A 17,847-nucleotide genomic window follows, 5' to 3' on the forward strand; every position below is an offset into this window, starting at 1 on the left:
CAGACAATGGCCTCTTCTGCATGGGAATTCTGTGCCTTGCCTATGACTGATCAGGGTTCACTCTGCATTAGGACCCTGCCTCAAGCCTTGCAGCAGAGCTGCAAGAGGCTGAGAAGTGGGGTCTCCCTCACATGCTATGTCTAGGTAATAAGGGGGCAATAAAATGGAGGAAGCAGAGGCCCTTCCCTGCTGGTCCAACTCCAGGATCTTCCGCGGATTGTAGGTATAGCAGACCCCATGCCGACCATGCCCTAGGGCCTGCCCCAGCCTTCTTGGGGCACAGGCTAGGGGTGGTTCAATGACCGTGGCACTCTGCCTGCTCACCAGCCAGCTGCATGCATATTCATCTTCCACAGTTCTGGCAGGACTCCGGGCAGGTGTCATCTCCCCACACCTGAATCAGTGTTGCTGACTTCCCTGAAGAAGCCGAGACAGTTGGTGGAGCTTATCACAGGCATCCTCTGAAAAACACCTATGAGCTGAGCCCTGCCGTGCAGCCAGAGGAAGTCCCTCAAGAGAGGGTCAACTCTGGTACCCGCCTGTGCCAACCCTCAAGGAAAGGCCACGTGGTAGCCTCAGGTAGCAGGGAGCTCCCTGGCTAGGATAGAGCTCTTTGCTGCTGAGTCCCACACCTCAAACCTCGGGATCTGCTGTGGACACCCACCAAGTGTCCCATAGGTGGCCTCCCATCCGAGGTCTTCCTGACCACCTGTGCCCCGTGGAGCACAACGTCATAAGGCCACTGCACTCCATCAACCACAGGCCTCTCCTGTTGGTCACAGAGGTAGAAAGGCTGGGGCTGTGGAAAAGCTATGTCCCCTGGGAGCATGGCTAGATGTGTGTCGGGGATGGTCAGCCCTGTAGGAGGCTCAGTGACACTGGCTGAGGCACCTCTGAAAATTCTGGCTACTTTTTAAAATTGCCTTTTAATCACAGTAAAAACACAGATGCCTGCAACCAGTCCAGCAGACTCTCCTGGCAGCCCTCCCTCACACCATTCCAATCGGCTTTGTAGGCTCAGTCCTCTTGGAAGCAAATCAAACCTCCTATGTGTGGTCCCCCACCCCAGCCTGCTCTCTCCTGCAGTCACGGACCGGCCCTGGCAAGAGGCTTCAGCTGTGCTGAGCTCAGCAGGCAGGAGCGGCCATATCAGTGTCATGATGCCATGGCCTCTGGGTAGAAATGACTTAGCTTTTCCTGCTCCATGAGCCCTGGCTCTTCCCCAGCATGGCCTCCCTGGCACTCTCCAAGAAGACTGGACCAGGACAAAGCCTGCCATTTCAAAAAATGAGCCTGGAGCCTGGGTCTCCTCCCCAGTCTTTGTTTTTGACTCCTTCATATTAGGACTCCCGGTAGGAGACATGCACTTTGGCAGTGGGATGTTTTAATTGCCTCTCAAAATAGCTTACAATAAAGAACACTAAACTGTGACTAACCAATTGTATTTAAGGAAGCCCTGGCACAGTCAGAGGTGGGCCAGCTGATGGAGCCTGCCCACTCACTCAGCCATCGAGATGCTGTGTGGCCAACTAGGCCTTGGCCCCCTCTGGGCTTCCTGCCACAGTCCTCTGGGTCAGTTCAAATGAGTGCTCCAGAGAGAGGAAGAGTTAATCTGCAGAGTCAGTGTACACCACAATCAGAGAACCTCAGGCACAAAGCAGAAGCAGCAAGCAGTGTGGACAACTGATGCTACCAGACCCTCCACACAAAGACTGCACCAGAGACTCCGGAGTGCTTATAATAAAACAGCCAGGTCAGAGAGGGGGCACTTCCCTCCTCTTCATGGGCCCTACTTGCCTAAGAAGTCCAGGAGTCATTTTTCATCCACCATCGGTCTCCATGTGACTCAGCCTGGCAGCCTGAGCCTCTTCCCTGAGCCTCACACAGTCTGGTTTTTCCCTTAGCCTTGGAGGCTTTCAACCAGCCAGTTTTCACCCAGAAGAGGAGTCTCTGAGTCGGTCTTCAAACTAAGCCATGAGAAGTGGCCACGGACAGTGCGCATGTGCACGTGCTGTTTGACCCCTGGACCCTGCCCTATTTCGTGACATGGTTCAGTGGTCCCAGAGGTGCCCATGAACAGAGGGAGGAGGGAGAGTCTGAGGCAGCATCCATTGCCAACCGGCTGTTTGTTGACAGAGGAGAGTTAGACGTGATAGCAAGTTTTCCTGGTATGGACTTAAAGAAGAGACTTTGGATTTCTCTTGCATGGATGACATGAGTTCCTCTCACCTACTGACAGAACAAGCCAAAGATGGAAGGGAAGAGGCAGCCAATACCATGAGGTACCCTTTACGGAGCACTGGCTTTCTTTCTAGCTGTTGCAAGACAGTCACGTGGATTCCGAGTGGAGAGCCGGGCCGCCCCCAAGGCTGTAACCCAGAAGCACACCCACCCAGGCTCCAGCCAGAGGAAGCCAGGAGCCCAGGCGGGAAGGGCCGCGTGTGAATCCCAGAATCTTTTGCCTCATCTCTCTCGCTTAATTACTGGCAGGGCAGTTGCCGAGTTGAAATGGAGCCTGAAAAGCCTCGGTGAGTAATTACTGTCAGAAACACAAGATCTACAAAGCCGTAAGCTCACAGCTTGGTGATGTTACCGAGTCCAATTAAAAAACAAGAAAGAAAATTCCCTCTCATGCTCTGCTTTCAGGGCCAGCCAAAGATGAAAACCAAGGCAGCTTGCCGATGATGCCGACACCAAGGAGAAGCAAGCAGTCCACAGAGATGGACAGACAGGCTAGGGTGGCCAGGAGGCACCCGGGACTCACAGGAGGGCTGAGTCACCCACCAGAATTGTACCCAAGATGAATTCTACCTTTTGGGCTATTGAAACATCCCTACCAGAGTCCCTAGGAGGCTTCCTCTGGAAGTCAGTGCTCTGCCTTGTTCTCCTTTTGGTCTTAGGTGTTGAGGCAGCAGGACAGTGGCTTCCGGTAGCATAGGCAGGCACCTTTGAACCTTAGCCCTCCTCACCATTCTGGATCCCTCCTTGGGAAGAGGTTGCCATGGGCAGCACATCTCGGAAAACAGCAACCAGACTTGATGCCCTCACTAGATGCCACCAGCCCATGTGGTGGGGACTGAATGGAAATCCATCAGTGCTCAGAGCAGCCGGCCCAGAGGGTCTGAACAGGTGGATTCTGTACCGCAAGCAACAGAGACTTTTCTGCCTTCATCCTGAGGTACCCACAGCCATCAGGAAGGCCAGGCAGTTATCTTGTTACTCAGTCTGCTTGAGAGCTCCCAGCGGAGGCTCTGCACGAGTCTGAACTGGGACAGAACAGTCCTGGACCAGGTACCAGCGGGCTGTGTGTAAGGAACGTCCAGGCGGTTTTCTGAGAAGTGAGTGGCCTGGCCCACTGGGGCCCAGGCCGCCGTGTGTCAGACTTCAGGCAAGTGAGACACAAAGCTGAGGAGAGCACGTCCTCACCCCCCTCCCCAAGTCTGCAGAGATTTACCTCTGAAAGTCGTGTCATTCACAGCATATTTTTAACCAAGAACCAACAAATCTGCCTTTTAGCGGCAGCCACAGCAACAGCCTGAGCTCGCAGCTTTGAGGGCAGATGGTTGCCCGGCTGTCATCCATGTCCCTGGGCCCACCAGGAGCCCTGAGCCACACCTGCCATGTAGGAAGGGCAGCTGCCTTCAGCAAAGCATGTTGGAGCCACCGAGAGCACAGCTCCATACCAACCACTGGTCCTGAGAGGCCAGCGCATGGTTCAGAGAAGCCTAAACCTCAAACCTGGTCACCATGCCAACACACAGTCAGGGCCGGATCCCCAGAGTCATTCTGCTCACCTGGCCTTCTTCACTTCTGCCCATCACTGGGGGCAGAACAAGCCTCAGCCCAAATAAAAAGCACCTCCCCTTGGCTCACGGGTGAGATGCTTGCCTCCCAGATGTTAGCGCTATTTTGGGAGGTTCTGAAAACTTAGAAAGTGGAGCCAAGCTGAAGAATGCAGGTCACCAGTGATGGCTCCTTAGGGGCATATTATCCCTGGCTATTTTCTTCCCCTCTCTATTTCCCATCCCCCATGAGGTTAGCACCTCCATTGCCACCATGCCCTGCCCACCATGATGCCATTAACCCTCTGAAGCTGGAAGCCAAAGTAAGTTGTTGCTCTTTTGAGGCATCCACGCTGGCTAATCTGACACAGTGACAGAAAAGTAGCTAAGGTGCTTGCACCCAGTAGGCATCCAGCAGTGGTGGTGGAGGGGTGGAGTGTGAGCCCAAGCTCACACTGTTAGCACCCAGGACCACAGGCCGTTGAGCTCCCATCACAGAGCAGGGTCCTTAGGCTGCTAGCCATGTATGACCCAGTATGACCGCTGAGCTGAATGTCACATGGAGCAAATGATAGGTCCCTAGGAAGGAGACAAGGCTTGCCCCAAGGTTTCTACAGTACAGAGTTCCCTCTGCAGCCCGTGATTGGCTGCATGGTGACAAGTGATGGGCTGGGCTGTGAGCCCTGCAGTATACCTCTGCCAAGTCCCCGTACCCACAAGGGCCTTCCCTTCCTGTGTGGACAGTTGGCAGCCAGGCCTCTTCTGTTAAACCACTTTATTAAGGCACAGTTCATATGGCTGGTGACTCTGCTGAACTTGGGAGCACTTGTCTAGCAGGCACAGAGCTTGAGGTTCCATCCCTAGCACAAGCTGAGAGGGAGGGGCCAGGAGGATAGACACTGGCTCTGGTATCTTCCACTGTTGCTCCCTCAGAGGAAAGTGTTAGGAATAGTTTTCTATCCCTCTCCACTCCTTTTATTATTAAATGTATTTGTCTAGTATTACTCTGTCTCTCTGTGTGTGTATGTGTGTGTGTGTGTGTGTGTGTGTGTGTGTGTGTGTGTGTGTGTGTGTGTGTGTTTTAGGGCAGGGGCTGCATGCCACATCACACACGCAGAAGTCAGAGGACAGCTTCTTGCAATGGATTTTCCCTGTCTACCTTTGTATGTGCTCCAGGGATTGACCTCAGGCTGCCATGCTTGTGTGACAAGCACTTTGATCACTTGGCTGCCCCAAGACTTTTGTTTTGGTGATGCTAGAACTCAAATCCCTGATCCCTCCACCACTGGGTTTCGTCACCTTATTTTCTTTTTTCTTTTTGTTTTGTTTTGTTTTTCAAGACAGGGTTTCCCTGTGTAGCCTTGGCTGTCCTGGACTCGCTTTGTAGACCAGGCTGGCCTTGAACTCACAGTGATCCCCCTGCCTCTGCCTCCCGAGTGCTAGGATTAAAGGCATGCGCCACTACACCCAGCCCACCACCTTATTTTCTAAGACAGGTTCTCTGACTGAACCTAGAGCTCACAGCTTGGCTAGACTGGCAGTTCTGGAGATACGCCTGTGCCGTGTCACCGCCAGCTCTGCACAAGGGTAACAAACATTCACGTGACTTCTACATGTGTAATGGGGAACTGCGCCCCTCTTGTGGAACTTTCTGAAGGCTGTGCCACTTGTCTTCCATAGCTCCAACTCTCCTGGTCCTCCACAGTAGCCCCCCTGCCTTGGGAAGTATTGTTCCAGGCACCTGTGTGGAGGACAGAAAACAATTTGTGGAGTGAGTCCTCTCCACCTTTCCATGGGTTCTAAGGATCAACTCAGGTCCTCAGGTGACATTCTCTATCCACCAAGCTATCTTGCTAGCCCCCTTTTACTAGGACTGTCTTGGTACATGTGGGGTGTTTCCTGGAGCCCTTTGGGCTTTACATACAAAGTGTTAAGCAGGTGTTGTGTGGTTTTCTGGCAGCAGGAGCCAAAACTGCCATTCTTAGACCATGCATCAATCAAGGCCAAGAACAACAGGGGCGTCCTGTGTCTGCAAGGGCCTGCCCTGCCCACCCCAGAAAGCCCGATGCCTGCTTCATTGCAACAAGAGAGGGCACACCTCTCATTGCCAAGATGGTCAGTGATACCATCTTGTGTCATTGCAAGAGATCCATCTGCCGCTTTGCAGCTCCCTTCCAACTTACCCCACTCCCCGGCAACCCCAGGTGTCTCCTGTCAGTGTACTTTACAGTCTAACTTCTTCCATCTGACATGATTTATTTGAGGTCCATTCGTTCCTGTTGCCTTGCACATCAACAGTTCATTCATTTTAAATACTAAATAGTAGTCCATTGAATGGACGTACCACAACTCTCTTATCCATGCACCTGTTGGTGGGCATTGAGGTGGGCCTATTGCAAATACAGCTTCCAGGGAGCATTAATTCACATGTGTGTCTTGGTGTTGACATGCATTGCCTCTTACCTAGCAGCTACATGCATGTAGATATGGAACCTCTGCCTACTGTGTTAGCCATTCTTTGGTTATGTGTCTCTTCAAATCTTTGCTCAGGGGCATAGATGACAACTTTGTGGAGCGAGTTCTCGCCTTTCATTGATGGGTTCCAAAAAACCAACTCAGGTCCTCAGGCTGCATGGCAAGCTCTTACCCACCAAGCCATCTTGCTTGGCTCCTTTTGTTTTTTATTTTGGCTTTGTTTTGTTTTGCTTTATGTTTTGTTTTGGTTTTTGTTTTGTTTTGTTTTGTTTTTTTGAGACAGAGTTTTTCTGTGTAGCCTTGGCTGTCTTAGACTTGCTTTGTAGACCAGGCTAGCCTCAAACTCACAACCTGCCTCTGCCTCCCTGAGTGCTGGGAATACAGGCTTGCACTACCATGCCTGGCTAGCTCTTTTTTTTTTTTTTTTAACTAGGTTTATTTCCTTGATACTGGATTTGGGGAGTCTTTGCACAGCTGGGTGCACAATGTTTATCAGCCACAAACCATGCTATGTTCTCCTAGGCCACACTTGTTAGCAAAAGTATCAGCTTAGGACTCCCAAGACCAAGTTCTCTGCACAAAGGAGACTGATTTGCCCCAGAGGGACAGAGGGCAGAGAATAAGAGACAAAGACAGGAGGTAGAGGATGACAGAGACGGGGAAGGGAGCAAGGGAGACGGGATGGGTATGTGTCCCGGAGGACAGAGGGCTGCCTCTGGATAAGAGGAGAACAACATGGCCCATAAGCAAACGGCAGCTTATAAAGGCGCACCCTATGTCAGAATGAGGTGTTCGGTTTTAATAGGACAGGCTAATTGGGTGCGCCAAGGGGGGCTTTGGATTGCTGGGCTTCCGTACTTTGCTAACTAGATCTTCATAGTCAGCCTCAGAAGGAGGAAGTGGCCAAGTGAGGGAGTAGACCTTAGTGACCAGCTTCAGGACAGGAACGTTTTTTAGCAAGGCAGAGGGAATGGGAGAGAAGGGCAAAGCCTGCCAGAGCCATGCACGCCAGCTGGCCGGAGTCCCTTCAGCGTTTGCCTTTTCCTTCTCTGAAGGCATGTGGGGAAGAGCAGAGGTTCTCCTTTTGGATGGCTCGTGAGTCTTCTGTGGCGTGTGCATCTGGTGTTTAAAAATCCGAGCATTTTTCTCTGTGCTTTTCTTCTAGCAGTTCTACTGTGTATGTTTTACACGTCTAAGGCATTGTAGTTGACTTTTGTATCTGATACTAGACATGTTTTGAAGTTCTCTCAGACATCTACGCCTCTGGGATGTGGCTCAGATGGCAGAGTGCTCGCCTAGCACGCACAAAGCCCTGGGTTCTACCCCAGGACCACATAAGCCAGGTGTGCTGGTGCATGGCTGGAATCCCAGCACGGAGGAATAGGCAGGAGGATCAGGAGTTCAAAGCCATCCTTGGCTACACAGAGTTCAAGGCCAGGCTGGGTTTCATGAGATCCTGTTTCAAAAAGAAAAAAAAAAGTGTGGGGAGAAGGGGGCACATACCTGCATGTGTCCCGGCAGTGACATTGCTTAGGAAACAGTTGCCTTTGTACCTTGGCCATGAACCTGAGAGTCAGCCTCAGGGTGAGCTACCGCCGTCTAGCCATTGTGCCTGGTGCTGCTAGGACCACATCTGCATCCCTAGCCCACCATCCAGCCAGTGTTTGCTCCAGCCTTGCTCTTTTTCAGACCCTGTGGGAGTCCCAGGGTTTCTAGAGCTCCTTCACGTTCTACAGCAGCAGGAGGGCGGCTGGGGTGCTGACTGGGCATGCACCAACTGTGCAGAGTGTCTGGGGACGCTGCATCTTAGCAACGTACTTCCCAGCCGGGGCTGGGAGGGGTGGGGGGGGACTTGCTCTGAGCCCCATCTTCTCATTTTCCTCCTGCAGCTGTTTCAATCTTCTCTCAATTTTTCCCTAGGTACTTCATGTTTCAGTGTTGTTATAAAAAAAAAAAGTATTGGTTTACACTTTTCATTTCTGTTTGTTGCTAGTATCGAGGTGGTGAGCGGGCGTTTTCATTCGTCTTTCTCATCTGAGAGAAACATTCACTCCTGACCCTCAGGGATAGCTACACCATGCGCTGCCCACAGCCATCCTTGCTCGCATCCTACTTTGCCAAGATGTTTGGCTTTGCTTTTGAAAAATATATGCTAGGAAGGTGGTTTGGTGGATAAGAACACCATAGGATCTGAGTTTGAACCCCCCCACACCCACACAAATGCCAGGCATAGTGGCACACTTGTCACCCCAGCACTGGAGGCAGACAAAGGCAGATCTTGAGGCTTTCTGGCCAGCTGAGTTCCAGGCCAGTGAGGGACCATGTGACGGGATGAAGATGCATGACCCTAGGGATGACAGCTAAGTTTGTCCTCCGGTCTCCACACACGCGTGAACCACACACACCTGAGCAAACACACACACCCATGGAATGTATGTTGTTTGGTGTGTGTGTGCTTGTGTGTGTGTGCGCGTGTGTGCGTGTGTGCGTGTGTTTGCATTAAGATGAGTGTAAAGTTTCTTTGTCATTGTTAGTAGTTAAGTTACCAGAGTCTCCGGTGCCAAGCAGCCTTGTGTTCTTGGAGAGGCCTGGCTGGGTCATTGTTTGGAATGGACAGCACCTTCTACAGGCTAAGACTGCCTGGGGAAGTCTAGAAGCTTTAGGAGGTGGGGTCTTGCTGGAGGAAGCAGATCGCTAGGCCTGTGTCTGCTGTGTGTCGTCCTGCTGGACCCCGGCAGCCCCCTTCTCTGCTTCCAGCTAAAGTGAGGTGCGCTCTTTTGCCTCAGCCCCTCCATGATTGCCCGGGACACTGGGAGGAAAATCAGTCATCTTTTAGTATTTTACACAGCTATGCAAATGTGACTGGTGCAGGGGGGAGGGGCTAGGAGATGGCTCAGTCAGCAGAGCACTGCCCTTGCAAGCATGAAGCCCTGAGTTCGATCCCAGAACCTACATTTTTAAAAGTCACGTGTTGGGGTTCAGATTTCTAATCCCTATGCTGGGGAGATGGAGACAGGAGGATCCCTAAGGCTCATGCCCACCTGACTAGCCTCACCAGTGGACACCAGGTCAGGGAGAGACTGTCTCGAAAAGTAAAGTCCAAGGTGGACTGCACTTGGAGTGACACCCAAGGTTGACCTCTGACCTCTGGCTACACAAGTGACTCACACACACAGTTGTAAGGTAGAGTGTGCACTATGCTGTGGGACCTGGGTTGTAGCCATGCTCTTTGGGAACTCTCTGTCGCCAGAGGGTCCTTCTTTTGTAGTTTTTGCCTTTTCTTCATGATGTCTTCAGATTTTCATCTCAAAGCAGACCTAGGTAGGGTTGAGACAGTTTTCCTAAAATAGTCTGTGTGAGTGGCTGGAGAAGTGTCTAGATGGTAGGTTAACTGCCTAAAATCCTCCCACGGAACTCAGGAGTGGCTTGGGGTAGAGTGCTTACTGTTATGCATGAGGCCCTAGGCTCCATCCCCAGAACTGCAAAATGGGCAAGTGGGTGGATGGGTGGGTGGACAGAGTGGGTGGATGGATGGGTGGGTGGGTGGGTGGACAGAGTGGATGGATGGGTGGGTGCGTGGGTGGGTGGGTGGATGAGTGGATGGATAGATGGGTGGGTGAGTAGGTGGTCTATAGTATAGATCAGCTTAAGAGTCAGTCATATAGGTCTCGAGTGTCTGAAGGGTCTTCAGGGTTGTTATCCCACTGTGTGTTGCATTCTGGGTCGCTGGTCTGCTCCCTGTTGCCCCACTGACTCCTTGCTGTCATTGTTTTCAGGGAGAAATCTGCTGTTGTCCTTATCTTTACTCCTCTGTAGAGAAAGCATTTCTCTTCCTGCCAGCTACTTCAAGATTTTGTCTTTTCCTGGAGCTCAGCAAGTTGATGGTGTGCTGTGATGCTATTTCCTTCTTGCTTTGTTAGGAGTTTATTAGGCTTCTTGGGTCTTTTGGTTTAAACTTGTCCTTACGTTGCACAAATGTGGGCGTTATTTCCTCAAACATTTTTTTTCACCCCACCCCATGTCAGTTACGTGTCACTGAATAACAGACCACAGCCCCCAATTCTGAAGGCCAAGGTCTGAGCAGGGCACTGCTCCAGGTCTCCCTTGGCCTCATTCACCAGGTTTCTGAGGAAGGATGGGTGCAGACCCTTCCACAGAGCTGTCACCAGGAATGTTTCCTTGGTAGCTGCTGCCTGCGGCCGCTGTCAATTCCCTATTGCACTGCAGCTCACTTCATCTGAGCTTCCGGCAGCAGTGGGAGAGAGCCCAGCAATACCCATTAGAGCTGAGTGTCAGGTGACACAGAGCCATGCACATAGTTTGAGGCAGATCTCACTGAAGGGTGGGACTGACTTGACTGTTTTATCTGGATGTGCGATTTTGGGAGCTGTTCCACAGGCACCAGCGCACCCTGACCTTTCCTCTGAGACTCTAGATATCTGTGGAGCCCTGTCATGTGACCCGGTTGTCGTGGATGGATGATTTCTCCTCTGTCACCTTGGGTATCTCCTCCCACGGCATCTCTAGGATCACTCATCCTTCAGGGCAGTGTCCGGCCTGCCCTGGTCCCAACCCTGCCCATCGTGTTTCATGGCGCCATGTTCACTCTGGGATAGGCTGGGCCGCTTGTGCTTTTCTATCTCTCAGCTTCTGGCCACATGGTATGAAGTGGTGATGGGCTAGTTAATGCTGCCTGTCAAGACTGTCCGCTGGTCCTCGTTTCCCTCTGAGCCGTGTATTCCTGAGTCTTTCTGTGACCATCTGACCCTCAGTCGGTGCCGAGGACCCTGAATCTCCTATCACTGGGTCCCTGATTTTTCTAGATTACAGTAACTATTTTTGACTTTGCAGTAGAATTGTCTGGAGGCCGTTTGGGCCTCAGGGACCTTGGTTTAAGATTTGTGAGACTGAGCTGGGTGTGGTGGTCCATGCCTTTAATCCCAGCACTCTGGAGGCAGAGGCAGGCAGAAAAGATTGTGAGACTGGCCCCTACAGCAGGACTCCTCCCACCACACCCCAACATCAGACCTTTTTAGTGTCTCCTGAGTCCCCAAGAGCCATCCTGGGGCTGGGAGAGAGGGCATTTCTCAGCCCTCTGAGCGACAAGTGCTGGCTGGGTTCCTTCTGGTCCTTTAGTCTGTCGTGGTCTGGCAGCTGCTTACCCCAGGTGCCAGTCATTGTGCCACAGAGGACACACGTGAAGTCATCTCCTCCTGCGCCATCAGCTCTCTGCCCTGCGACCTCGGGCCAGCCGTTTTGATCCTTTGTGCCCTTGGGTCCAGTGACTTGAAGACTGTGCTTCACAGTTTGGGTTTTGTGGCATTTTCTCCTGTATGTGTGTTTGTATGTTTGGGGGGGGAGGGTTACAGGAGCACATGTGTGCATGTGGGGCCACCATCCCCAATGCACTCCACCTTCTTTCTTCATTCATTTACTGATGGAGCAGGGCACATCCACAGCATTCACTCAGGCCAGAGGCAGAGTCGATTCTCTGCTTCCACTATGCAAGTTTCAATAAGGATCAAACTCGGGTCTAAAGGTTTGGTGGCAAGCACCTGTCCCTGCCAGGCCCTCTGGCCAGCTGCCCAGCCTGTCTTTTGAGACAGCATCTCTCAGGGATGCTGGAGCTTATTGGCTCAGCTAGGCTGGCTGGACCTCAGTCTCCAGGAATCTGTCTCTGCCTCTTCTAGTGTCAGGATTACGGATGGGCACTGCCACGCCTGGCTCTAGAAGCATTCTAGACTTCTGAACTTAGATCCTCACGTGATCCATGAGCTCTTTACCCAACGAGTCTCTCCCTGGCTCCCTGGCTCTTTCGGATTCATTCAGGTCGTGAGTGACTATTCCTGTTCATTGCCTTGACTGGGAGCTTTGTGTATGGCTTGGAATCTCTGAGTTGCTTACACCCCTCCCCCAACAAAGGGCCAAAGGCACCAAACCTTGTTTTATGTGAGGATACTAGCTTGGAGAAGGAAAGCAATGCTTAAACCCTGGTCACACAGCAAATAAGAATAACAGCTACGGTTGTAGCTCACCAGGTGATGTCAACGCTGTAAGCATGGTGGCTTCTGGAAGTCACTCCCAGAGACCCAGTGCCCTGTAGGTGGAAGAAAGAAGAGTGAGGAGACCAGCCCAACTGTTTTGTCTCCCAACCATTTTGACTAGTGAGACTGGTCATCTGACCAAGGCTTCCGAGCCACAGTGTCTAAGCAAAAGAGTGACTTCCCCGGCATTTCCTTTTCCTCAGGGAATAAGCTGAGGTGCCCGCCTCCTGTCTACCACCATTCTCCAACATCCTGGGCCCCTGCAGTCTCCAAGCCCATAGGGAACCTATGAAGGGCCAGGGCCCCTTGTCTCCTCTGCTGAGTGAGACCCCACAAATACGACCCACGAGCTCTGTCCTGCCCTTTGCCCTCTGTTCTCTCCCAAAGCTGCAAGAGCAGCTGTGGAACTCTGAAACGGAACGCGAGCCTGGGGGACGTAGTGCTCATAAATAGAAAGCAGCTAATAATAATAATTGTGGGTTTGAGAATCATTAGGGGCTGCAGGGCCTAGCATAACCACCCCCCTCATAGCTCCAGAGGGAAAGGTCACCCCTAGCCAGAATGGTAAATTTCTTTCTCACTTTGTCATTAGCCCACACTACATTGGACATTTTCCTTGGCACAGTTCAGCAGAGACACCAGGCAAGCCATTTGCTACATAGACACAGCATGCAGGACAGTCATCCTCAAGTGTGCTCATTATACTGATCCAGTGGCTGCCAGTTCCTCCTGGGGTCTGGCACCTGGGGGCACAGGAAGAAGATAGAGGCCAGGTTGTGCTGGATGCCAAGTGTCTCAGAGCACCCTGGCACAGCTCTTCCCATGAACCACCGACCCCAGGTTAGGCAGGAGGAGTATCTGGTGGGGACTTGGGGATCAGGTACAAGATGGGTGGCAGGAAGAGGGTCTTTGAGCTGAGCTTCCTGAAGTAGTTCGCTGTCTCCACCACCCAGATAGCACAGGCTCATGAGGCCTGCACACAACCCACTCTGACAGCACAAGGCAGGGTAGGGATGGCAGCCACTGGACTGTCAGCAGAGTAGAGGGGACATAACCAGGTCTAGATGCTAAGGAAGAGGGGAACGATGGAGAGCACCATGTTCTCTGGGCCTGAGCAGATAGGACTCACAAATGCTGGCTCATGGATGGTCCTTAGCATCCCTCTGGCCATTTGCCCAGCCACCTGAACATCTCCGTCTGGATCTCCTTAGCTTCACACATGTACAAGTCACGCCCCCTTCCCAAAGCCCTTCAGCAATGCAAGTCTCAGGGACAGTCCCCTGCTGGAGATAGAGGCCAAGGTCAAAGTGCAGAGGCTGCCAACTGTCGGCAGCAGAGCATCTTCATCCCTGATGGGCTGGGCCCACAGTGCTGTTGGCCCATCCCCAGCACAGAGGGAGAGGGAGCTGGAGACGGCACATGCACGTAGCCCATAAATATTTCTAACCGCAGCCAGCACGTCTGACTGGGCAATTTGCTTTTTAAAAAATTGCGCTCTAATTTTAAGTGAACAGGCCCTAATTATGGTGATTTGCAGGCACCTGGGGACCGGGTGGCATTTGAACACGGCAGAGCAGTGCAGGGACTGATTGGCGGGGTGTCATTCAACCTGCACATGCTGATAAGCCAGGACCACTTCCCTGGGTGGGTCTGCATCAGGAGGTGAGCCTACCAGCACCAAGGGGAGCAGGGCCATTGGAGGACCCAAGTTGAGAGAGTGGGCAGAGGGACTGTGGAAGGGCCTGCTTGGGCCATGCCCAACTTATGCAAACCTCAGACTTGGTTTTGTTTGAGCCTTGCAAAGGGAGATACTTCCTGCCTTCCCTCCATCCTCCTAGAGGGACCTGCCAGGACTTGTACTGGCCACATAGGCGCTCCATGAGCAGATAGCCAATGGGACGGGAGTAGGTTTCATGTGTCCTCTTTAGTTCTTGCCTATTTGTCAAGAACAGGAGAGTGGTGCTGGCAGCAGAGACAGGTCTTTTTCAAATAAAGAATGGGTGTTGCAGCCTGTCATCTGAGCTACTTGGAACACCAAAGTAGGAAGACCTCAGTTCAAAGCCAGCCTGAGCAACTTAATGAGACCTTGTCTCAAAATAAAAGAGTATTAACAAGAGGACTGTGTTATGGCTCATTGTAGAGCACCTGCCTAGAATCCCCCTGTGAGGGGCTGGGGTGTGGCTCAGTGGTAGAGCACCTGCCTAGAATCCCCCAGTGAGGGGCTAGGGTGTGGCTCAGTGGTAGAGCACCTGCCTAGAATCCCCCAGTGAGGGGCTGGGAGGTGTGGCACTTGCCTAACCTGTATAAGGCCCTAGGTTCCATTCCTAGTACCACACTTAAACAGACACACACCTGGGAGAAGCAGTGGAGACATGACACCCAAAGGATCCTGCTGAGGGTGCTGGGACCGGAAAGAACCCTGAAGGCTCTCCTTCCACCCTGTTCCTACCCCCACCCAGCCAGCTCCGCCTGCTCCTTCCCCAACAGCTGCCTCAGAGTCAGCCCTTCTGACATTTCAGGAAAAACATTGCGAGTCGAGAGCAGAAGGGAGAAATGAAAGGATTTTCTCAAGAAAAGGTCAGAGTGGTTTCTCTTATTTTTGTTTAAAGATGGTTTGTGTTGAACTATGACAAGGCTAAATGTATTAAGGGCCATGGGAACAGGCTGGGGGTCGGCCCATGCAAGAAAACAGGAGGAAAACCCAGGTAACAAGCAAGCCAGGAGACAGCTTAGGAAACAGTGAGATGGAGCCTTACATGCCCTGGTGCCCCACGAGGGATGGGGGTGGAATGGGGTGCGGGGTAGATGGCAGCTGCAGTCTCCCCAGGTCCCTTTTTGCTCATGCTAGGGAGTTAGTGGCAGTCATGGCTGCCAGGACAAGTGGGAGCAGCCTGGCCATCTGTGTGGCTTCTGGGAGCAGGGGCACCTGCAGAGCCACTGCCAGGAGGAACCTTTTAGAACAAGCCCTGCCTTGGCCTCACCACGGCCATACATTTGAGTTTTCATTAGCACATGCATTTGCATTCATTGGCACAGGCTAATCCACAGAGAAACAATGTCCCCAAAGCAGGCACGCCCTACCTTTCTCACCCTGATACACTCCAACCCGCCCCTCCTCTGCCATGTCGTCTTGTATAGATGGTATCACATAAACAGCCTCCCATGTTCAGGTGACCCTGTATATGCATATAGACACATAAATGAAATTCAGCCATACATCAAGCCTTCTCCCTTTTCATGGCTGAATTTTATTTATATGTGTGTATATGCATATACCTATATAGCTAAACTGCATTTTGTTATTCCTACATCCCTTCAGGCCAATATGAATCATGCCACTGTGCATCTTGGTGTGGGCATGCGTGTTTAATTACCCCGGGTGCACACGGGATACCAGTAGATCACACAGTCATGCTGAGGAATTGCCAGGCTTTTCCCCAGTAGCTGAGCTTCCTGCCATCGATGCACAGGTGTTCTGATTTCTCCTCATCCTCTCTGGATGCATGCCTTTCTTGGGGTGGCTGTCCTAATAGCTTGACCTGCGTTCCCCCTCCACCCGACTCCACCCTGCCCCCCCCCCCCGTGACCCTAGAAGCCATCTGCTTTCTCGCCGCCCCCCTCCCCCATGCTACTTCCCTGGAGAACCATCCAGTCTGACTTTGCCCAACTCCTATTGGTCCCCTCCTCTCTCTGTGGCTGAGTGGGGAAGGACTCTGGGTTTGTTGGACACTAGTCCTACATCAGACCTAAGGTTTGGGAGCGATCCTGAATGGGTGTCTTTTGTTCTTTATGGTTTTTTGAGTCAGGATTTCTCTGTGTAGCCTTGGCTATCCTGGCCTTGCTTTATAGACCAGGCTGGCCTTGAACTCACAAGAGATCTGCCTGCCTCTGCCTCCCTGGATGCTGGGAGGCATGCACCACTGTGCCCAGCTTGCGACTACTTCTTGCTTGGCCTTGCAAGCAGGACCTCTTCTCCCCTACCTAAGCAGCCCTTCTGCATCTCTGGCCGCTGCAGCGTGGCTCGGCACATTCGCAGGAGGCCCTAGGATATGACTGCTGGGAAAGTCAGGGTGACAGGAAGGCCCAGGGCCTCTGTCTGCTTCTCCCAGCCCAGCCTGCATGGTGAAGAGGGCAGCTTGCCCTGGGCAGGCCCAGGGAAACAGCTGTGTACCACTGCAGCTGTGAGCCTGGCTGCACGTTCCACTCCCACCTCTCCATCCTAGCGGTCACAGAGCTACTGTGTCCTCTGTTCAGGGATAAATGACATAAGAAAACAGGATAAGAACCAGTCTGGGCTCTAGACTCTACCCTGCCAGGGCCAGACCTCCACCAGCAATACCTAGCATCCTGGAAGACACTCTGGGCTTGCTTCATCTCCCCAGATCAAGCAGGTGGCAGCTGAAGAGCCGGGGACTGGAATGGAGGTCCCCAGGAATCCACGGCCTGTTGTAGTTGGGATAGCCCTGGGGCAGGACTGGCTGACCATCCTGAATCTCAGCTCCCTCTGCTGATGGCCTTGAACTTTGCCTCAGTGGGCAGTGGACAGAAGCAAGCCGGTACCCCAGTAGAGGTGGCAGGCAGCACAGCTTTTCCTGTCCCTCTCCCCCTCTGCTGGGGCGCATGTGAGGACAGGGCTGCCACCTGCCCAGCAGCAACCACTGACACCCCTCTCTTCTTTCCTCCTCCAGGCCACGGGACCCTCAGGCTCCAAGATGCAGCTGCTGGAGACAGAGTTCTCACGCTCAGTGCCCGAGCTCATTGAGCTGCACTTGCTGCAGCAGGATAGCATCCCAGCCTTCCTCAGCGCGCTCACCATAGAGCTGTTCAGCCGCCAGACCTCCATGTAGCCTCTTCCCGAAAGCATCCTCCCGCTACGGCCGCTAGACCTCAGCCCAGCCTGTCCCGCAGCGTCTCAGACTGCAGCCCCCAGACCTTGGCCAAGCTCTTGGTCTTACATACCATCACCTCACATTGGCCCCAGGCCCCTTTGCCACCCATAGCTGCATCATGGGACAAACACTTGCCGTGGCCTCTGCACAAGCAAGCCACTGTCTCTTGTCTCTGGCCAGCAGGAGCAGCTGGGGTGGCGTGGGGTGGAGTCGGGGGATGACCAGGCTAGATCACACCTCACTACTTTCCTCTCTTACCCTAGCACTGAGTCTCTCCCCACCCCCACCCCATTCTTGGGTCCCTCCCCATACTGTCCCAAGGTGTCCCCACACCAGCCTCCATTCCCATGTGCTTGGTTGCTTGTGTCACTTTGCTAGCCAGGCCATGGCCTGAGTCTGCAATCTCAGCCTGATGAAATAAAGTTATCTTTATCATCTTTCCCCTGACTGTCCAAGGCCTCACCACACCGTCTGCCGGGCTCCATTGGACACTTGGGCAGGCCTGCTCATACACGCAGCCTGAGAGGTAAATAGGGTCAGGGAAGCACTTGTATCCTATCTCTCTGTGACCTGGGTGTCTCATCCCTGCCTTGGTTTCTCCTCCTCTCCCCTGCCCTAGGCCTCTAAGTCCAGAGGGTAACCCTCCCTTGTCAGCTC

At 52.8% G+C, this 17,847-nt stretch overlaps 1 protein-coding gene across 7 annotated transcripts in view; it reads left to right on the forward strand.

The window, feature by feature from the left end:
* The window catches only part of MAD1L1 (mitotic arrest deficient 1 like 1), a 312,878-nt gene extending 295,248 nt beyond the window's left edge, over positions 1–17,630 (forward strand). For all 7 annotated transcript variants that reach the window (XM_084761271.1, XM_084761277.1, XM_084761273.1 and 4 more), the window contains one exon: positions 16,990–17,630. In XM_084761271.1, coding sequence (XP_084617397.1) covers positions 16,990–17,148 — 159 coding nt within the window. In that variant the 3' untranslated portion in view covers positions 17,149–17,630. The remainder of the gene's footprint in view (positions 1–16,989) is intronic.
* Positions 17,631–17,847: the final 217 nt, after the last annotated feature.

The sequence above is a fragment of the Acomys minous genome (genome assembly GCF_964271855.1).
Source record: "Acomys minous genome assembly, chromosome: 16".
Taxonomy (NCBI): domain Eukaryota; kingdom Metazoa; phylum Chordata; class Mammalia; order Rodentia; family Muridae; genus Acomys; species Acomys minous.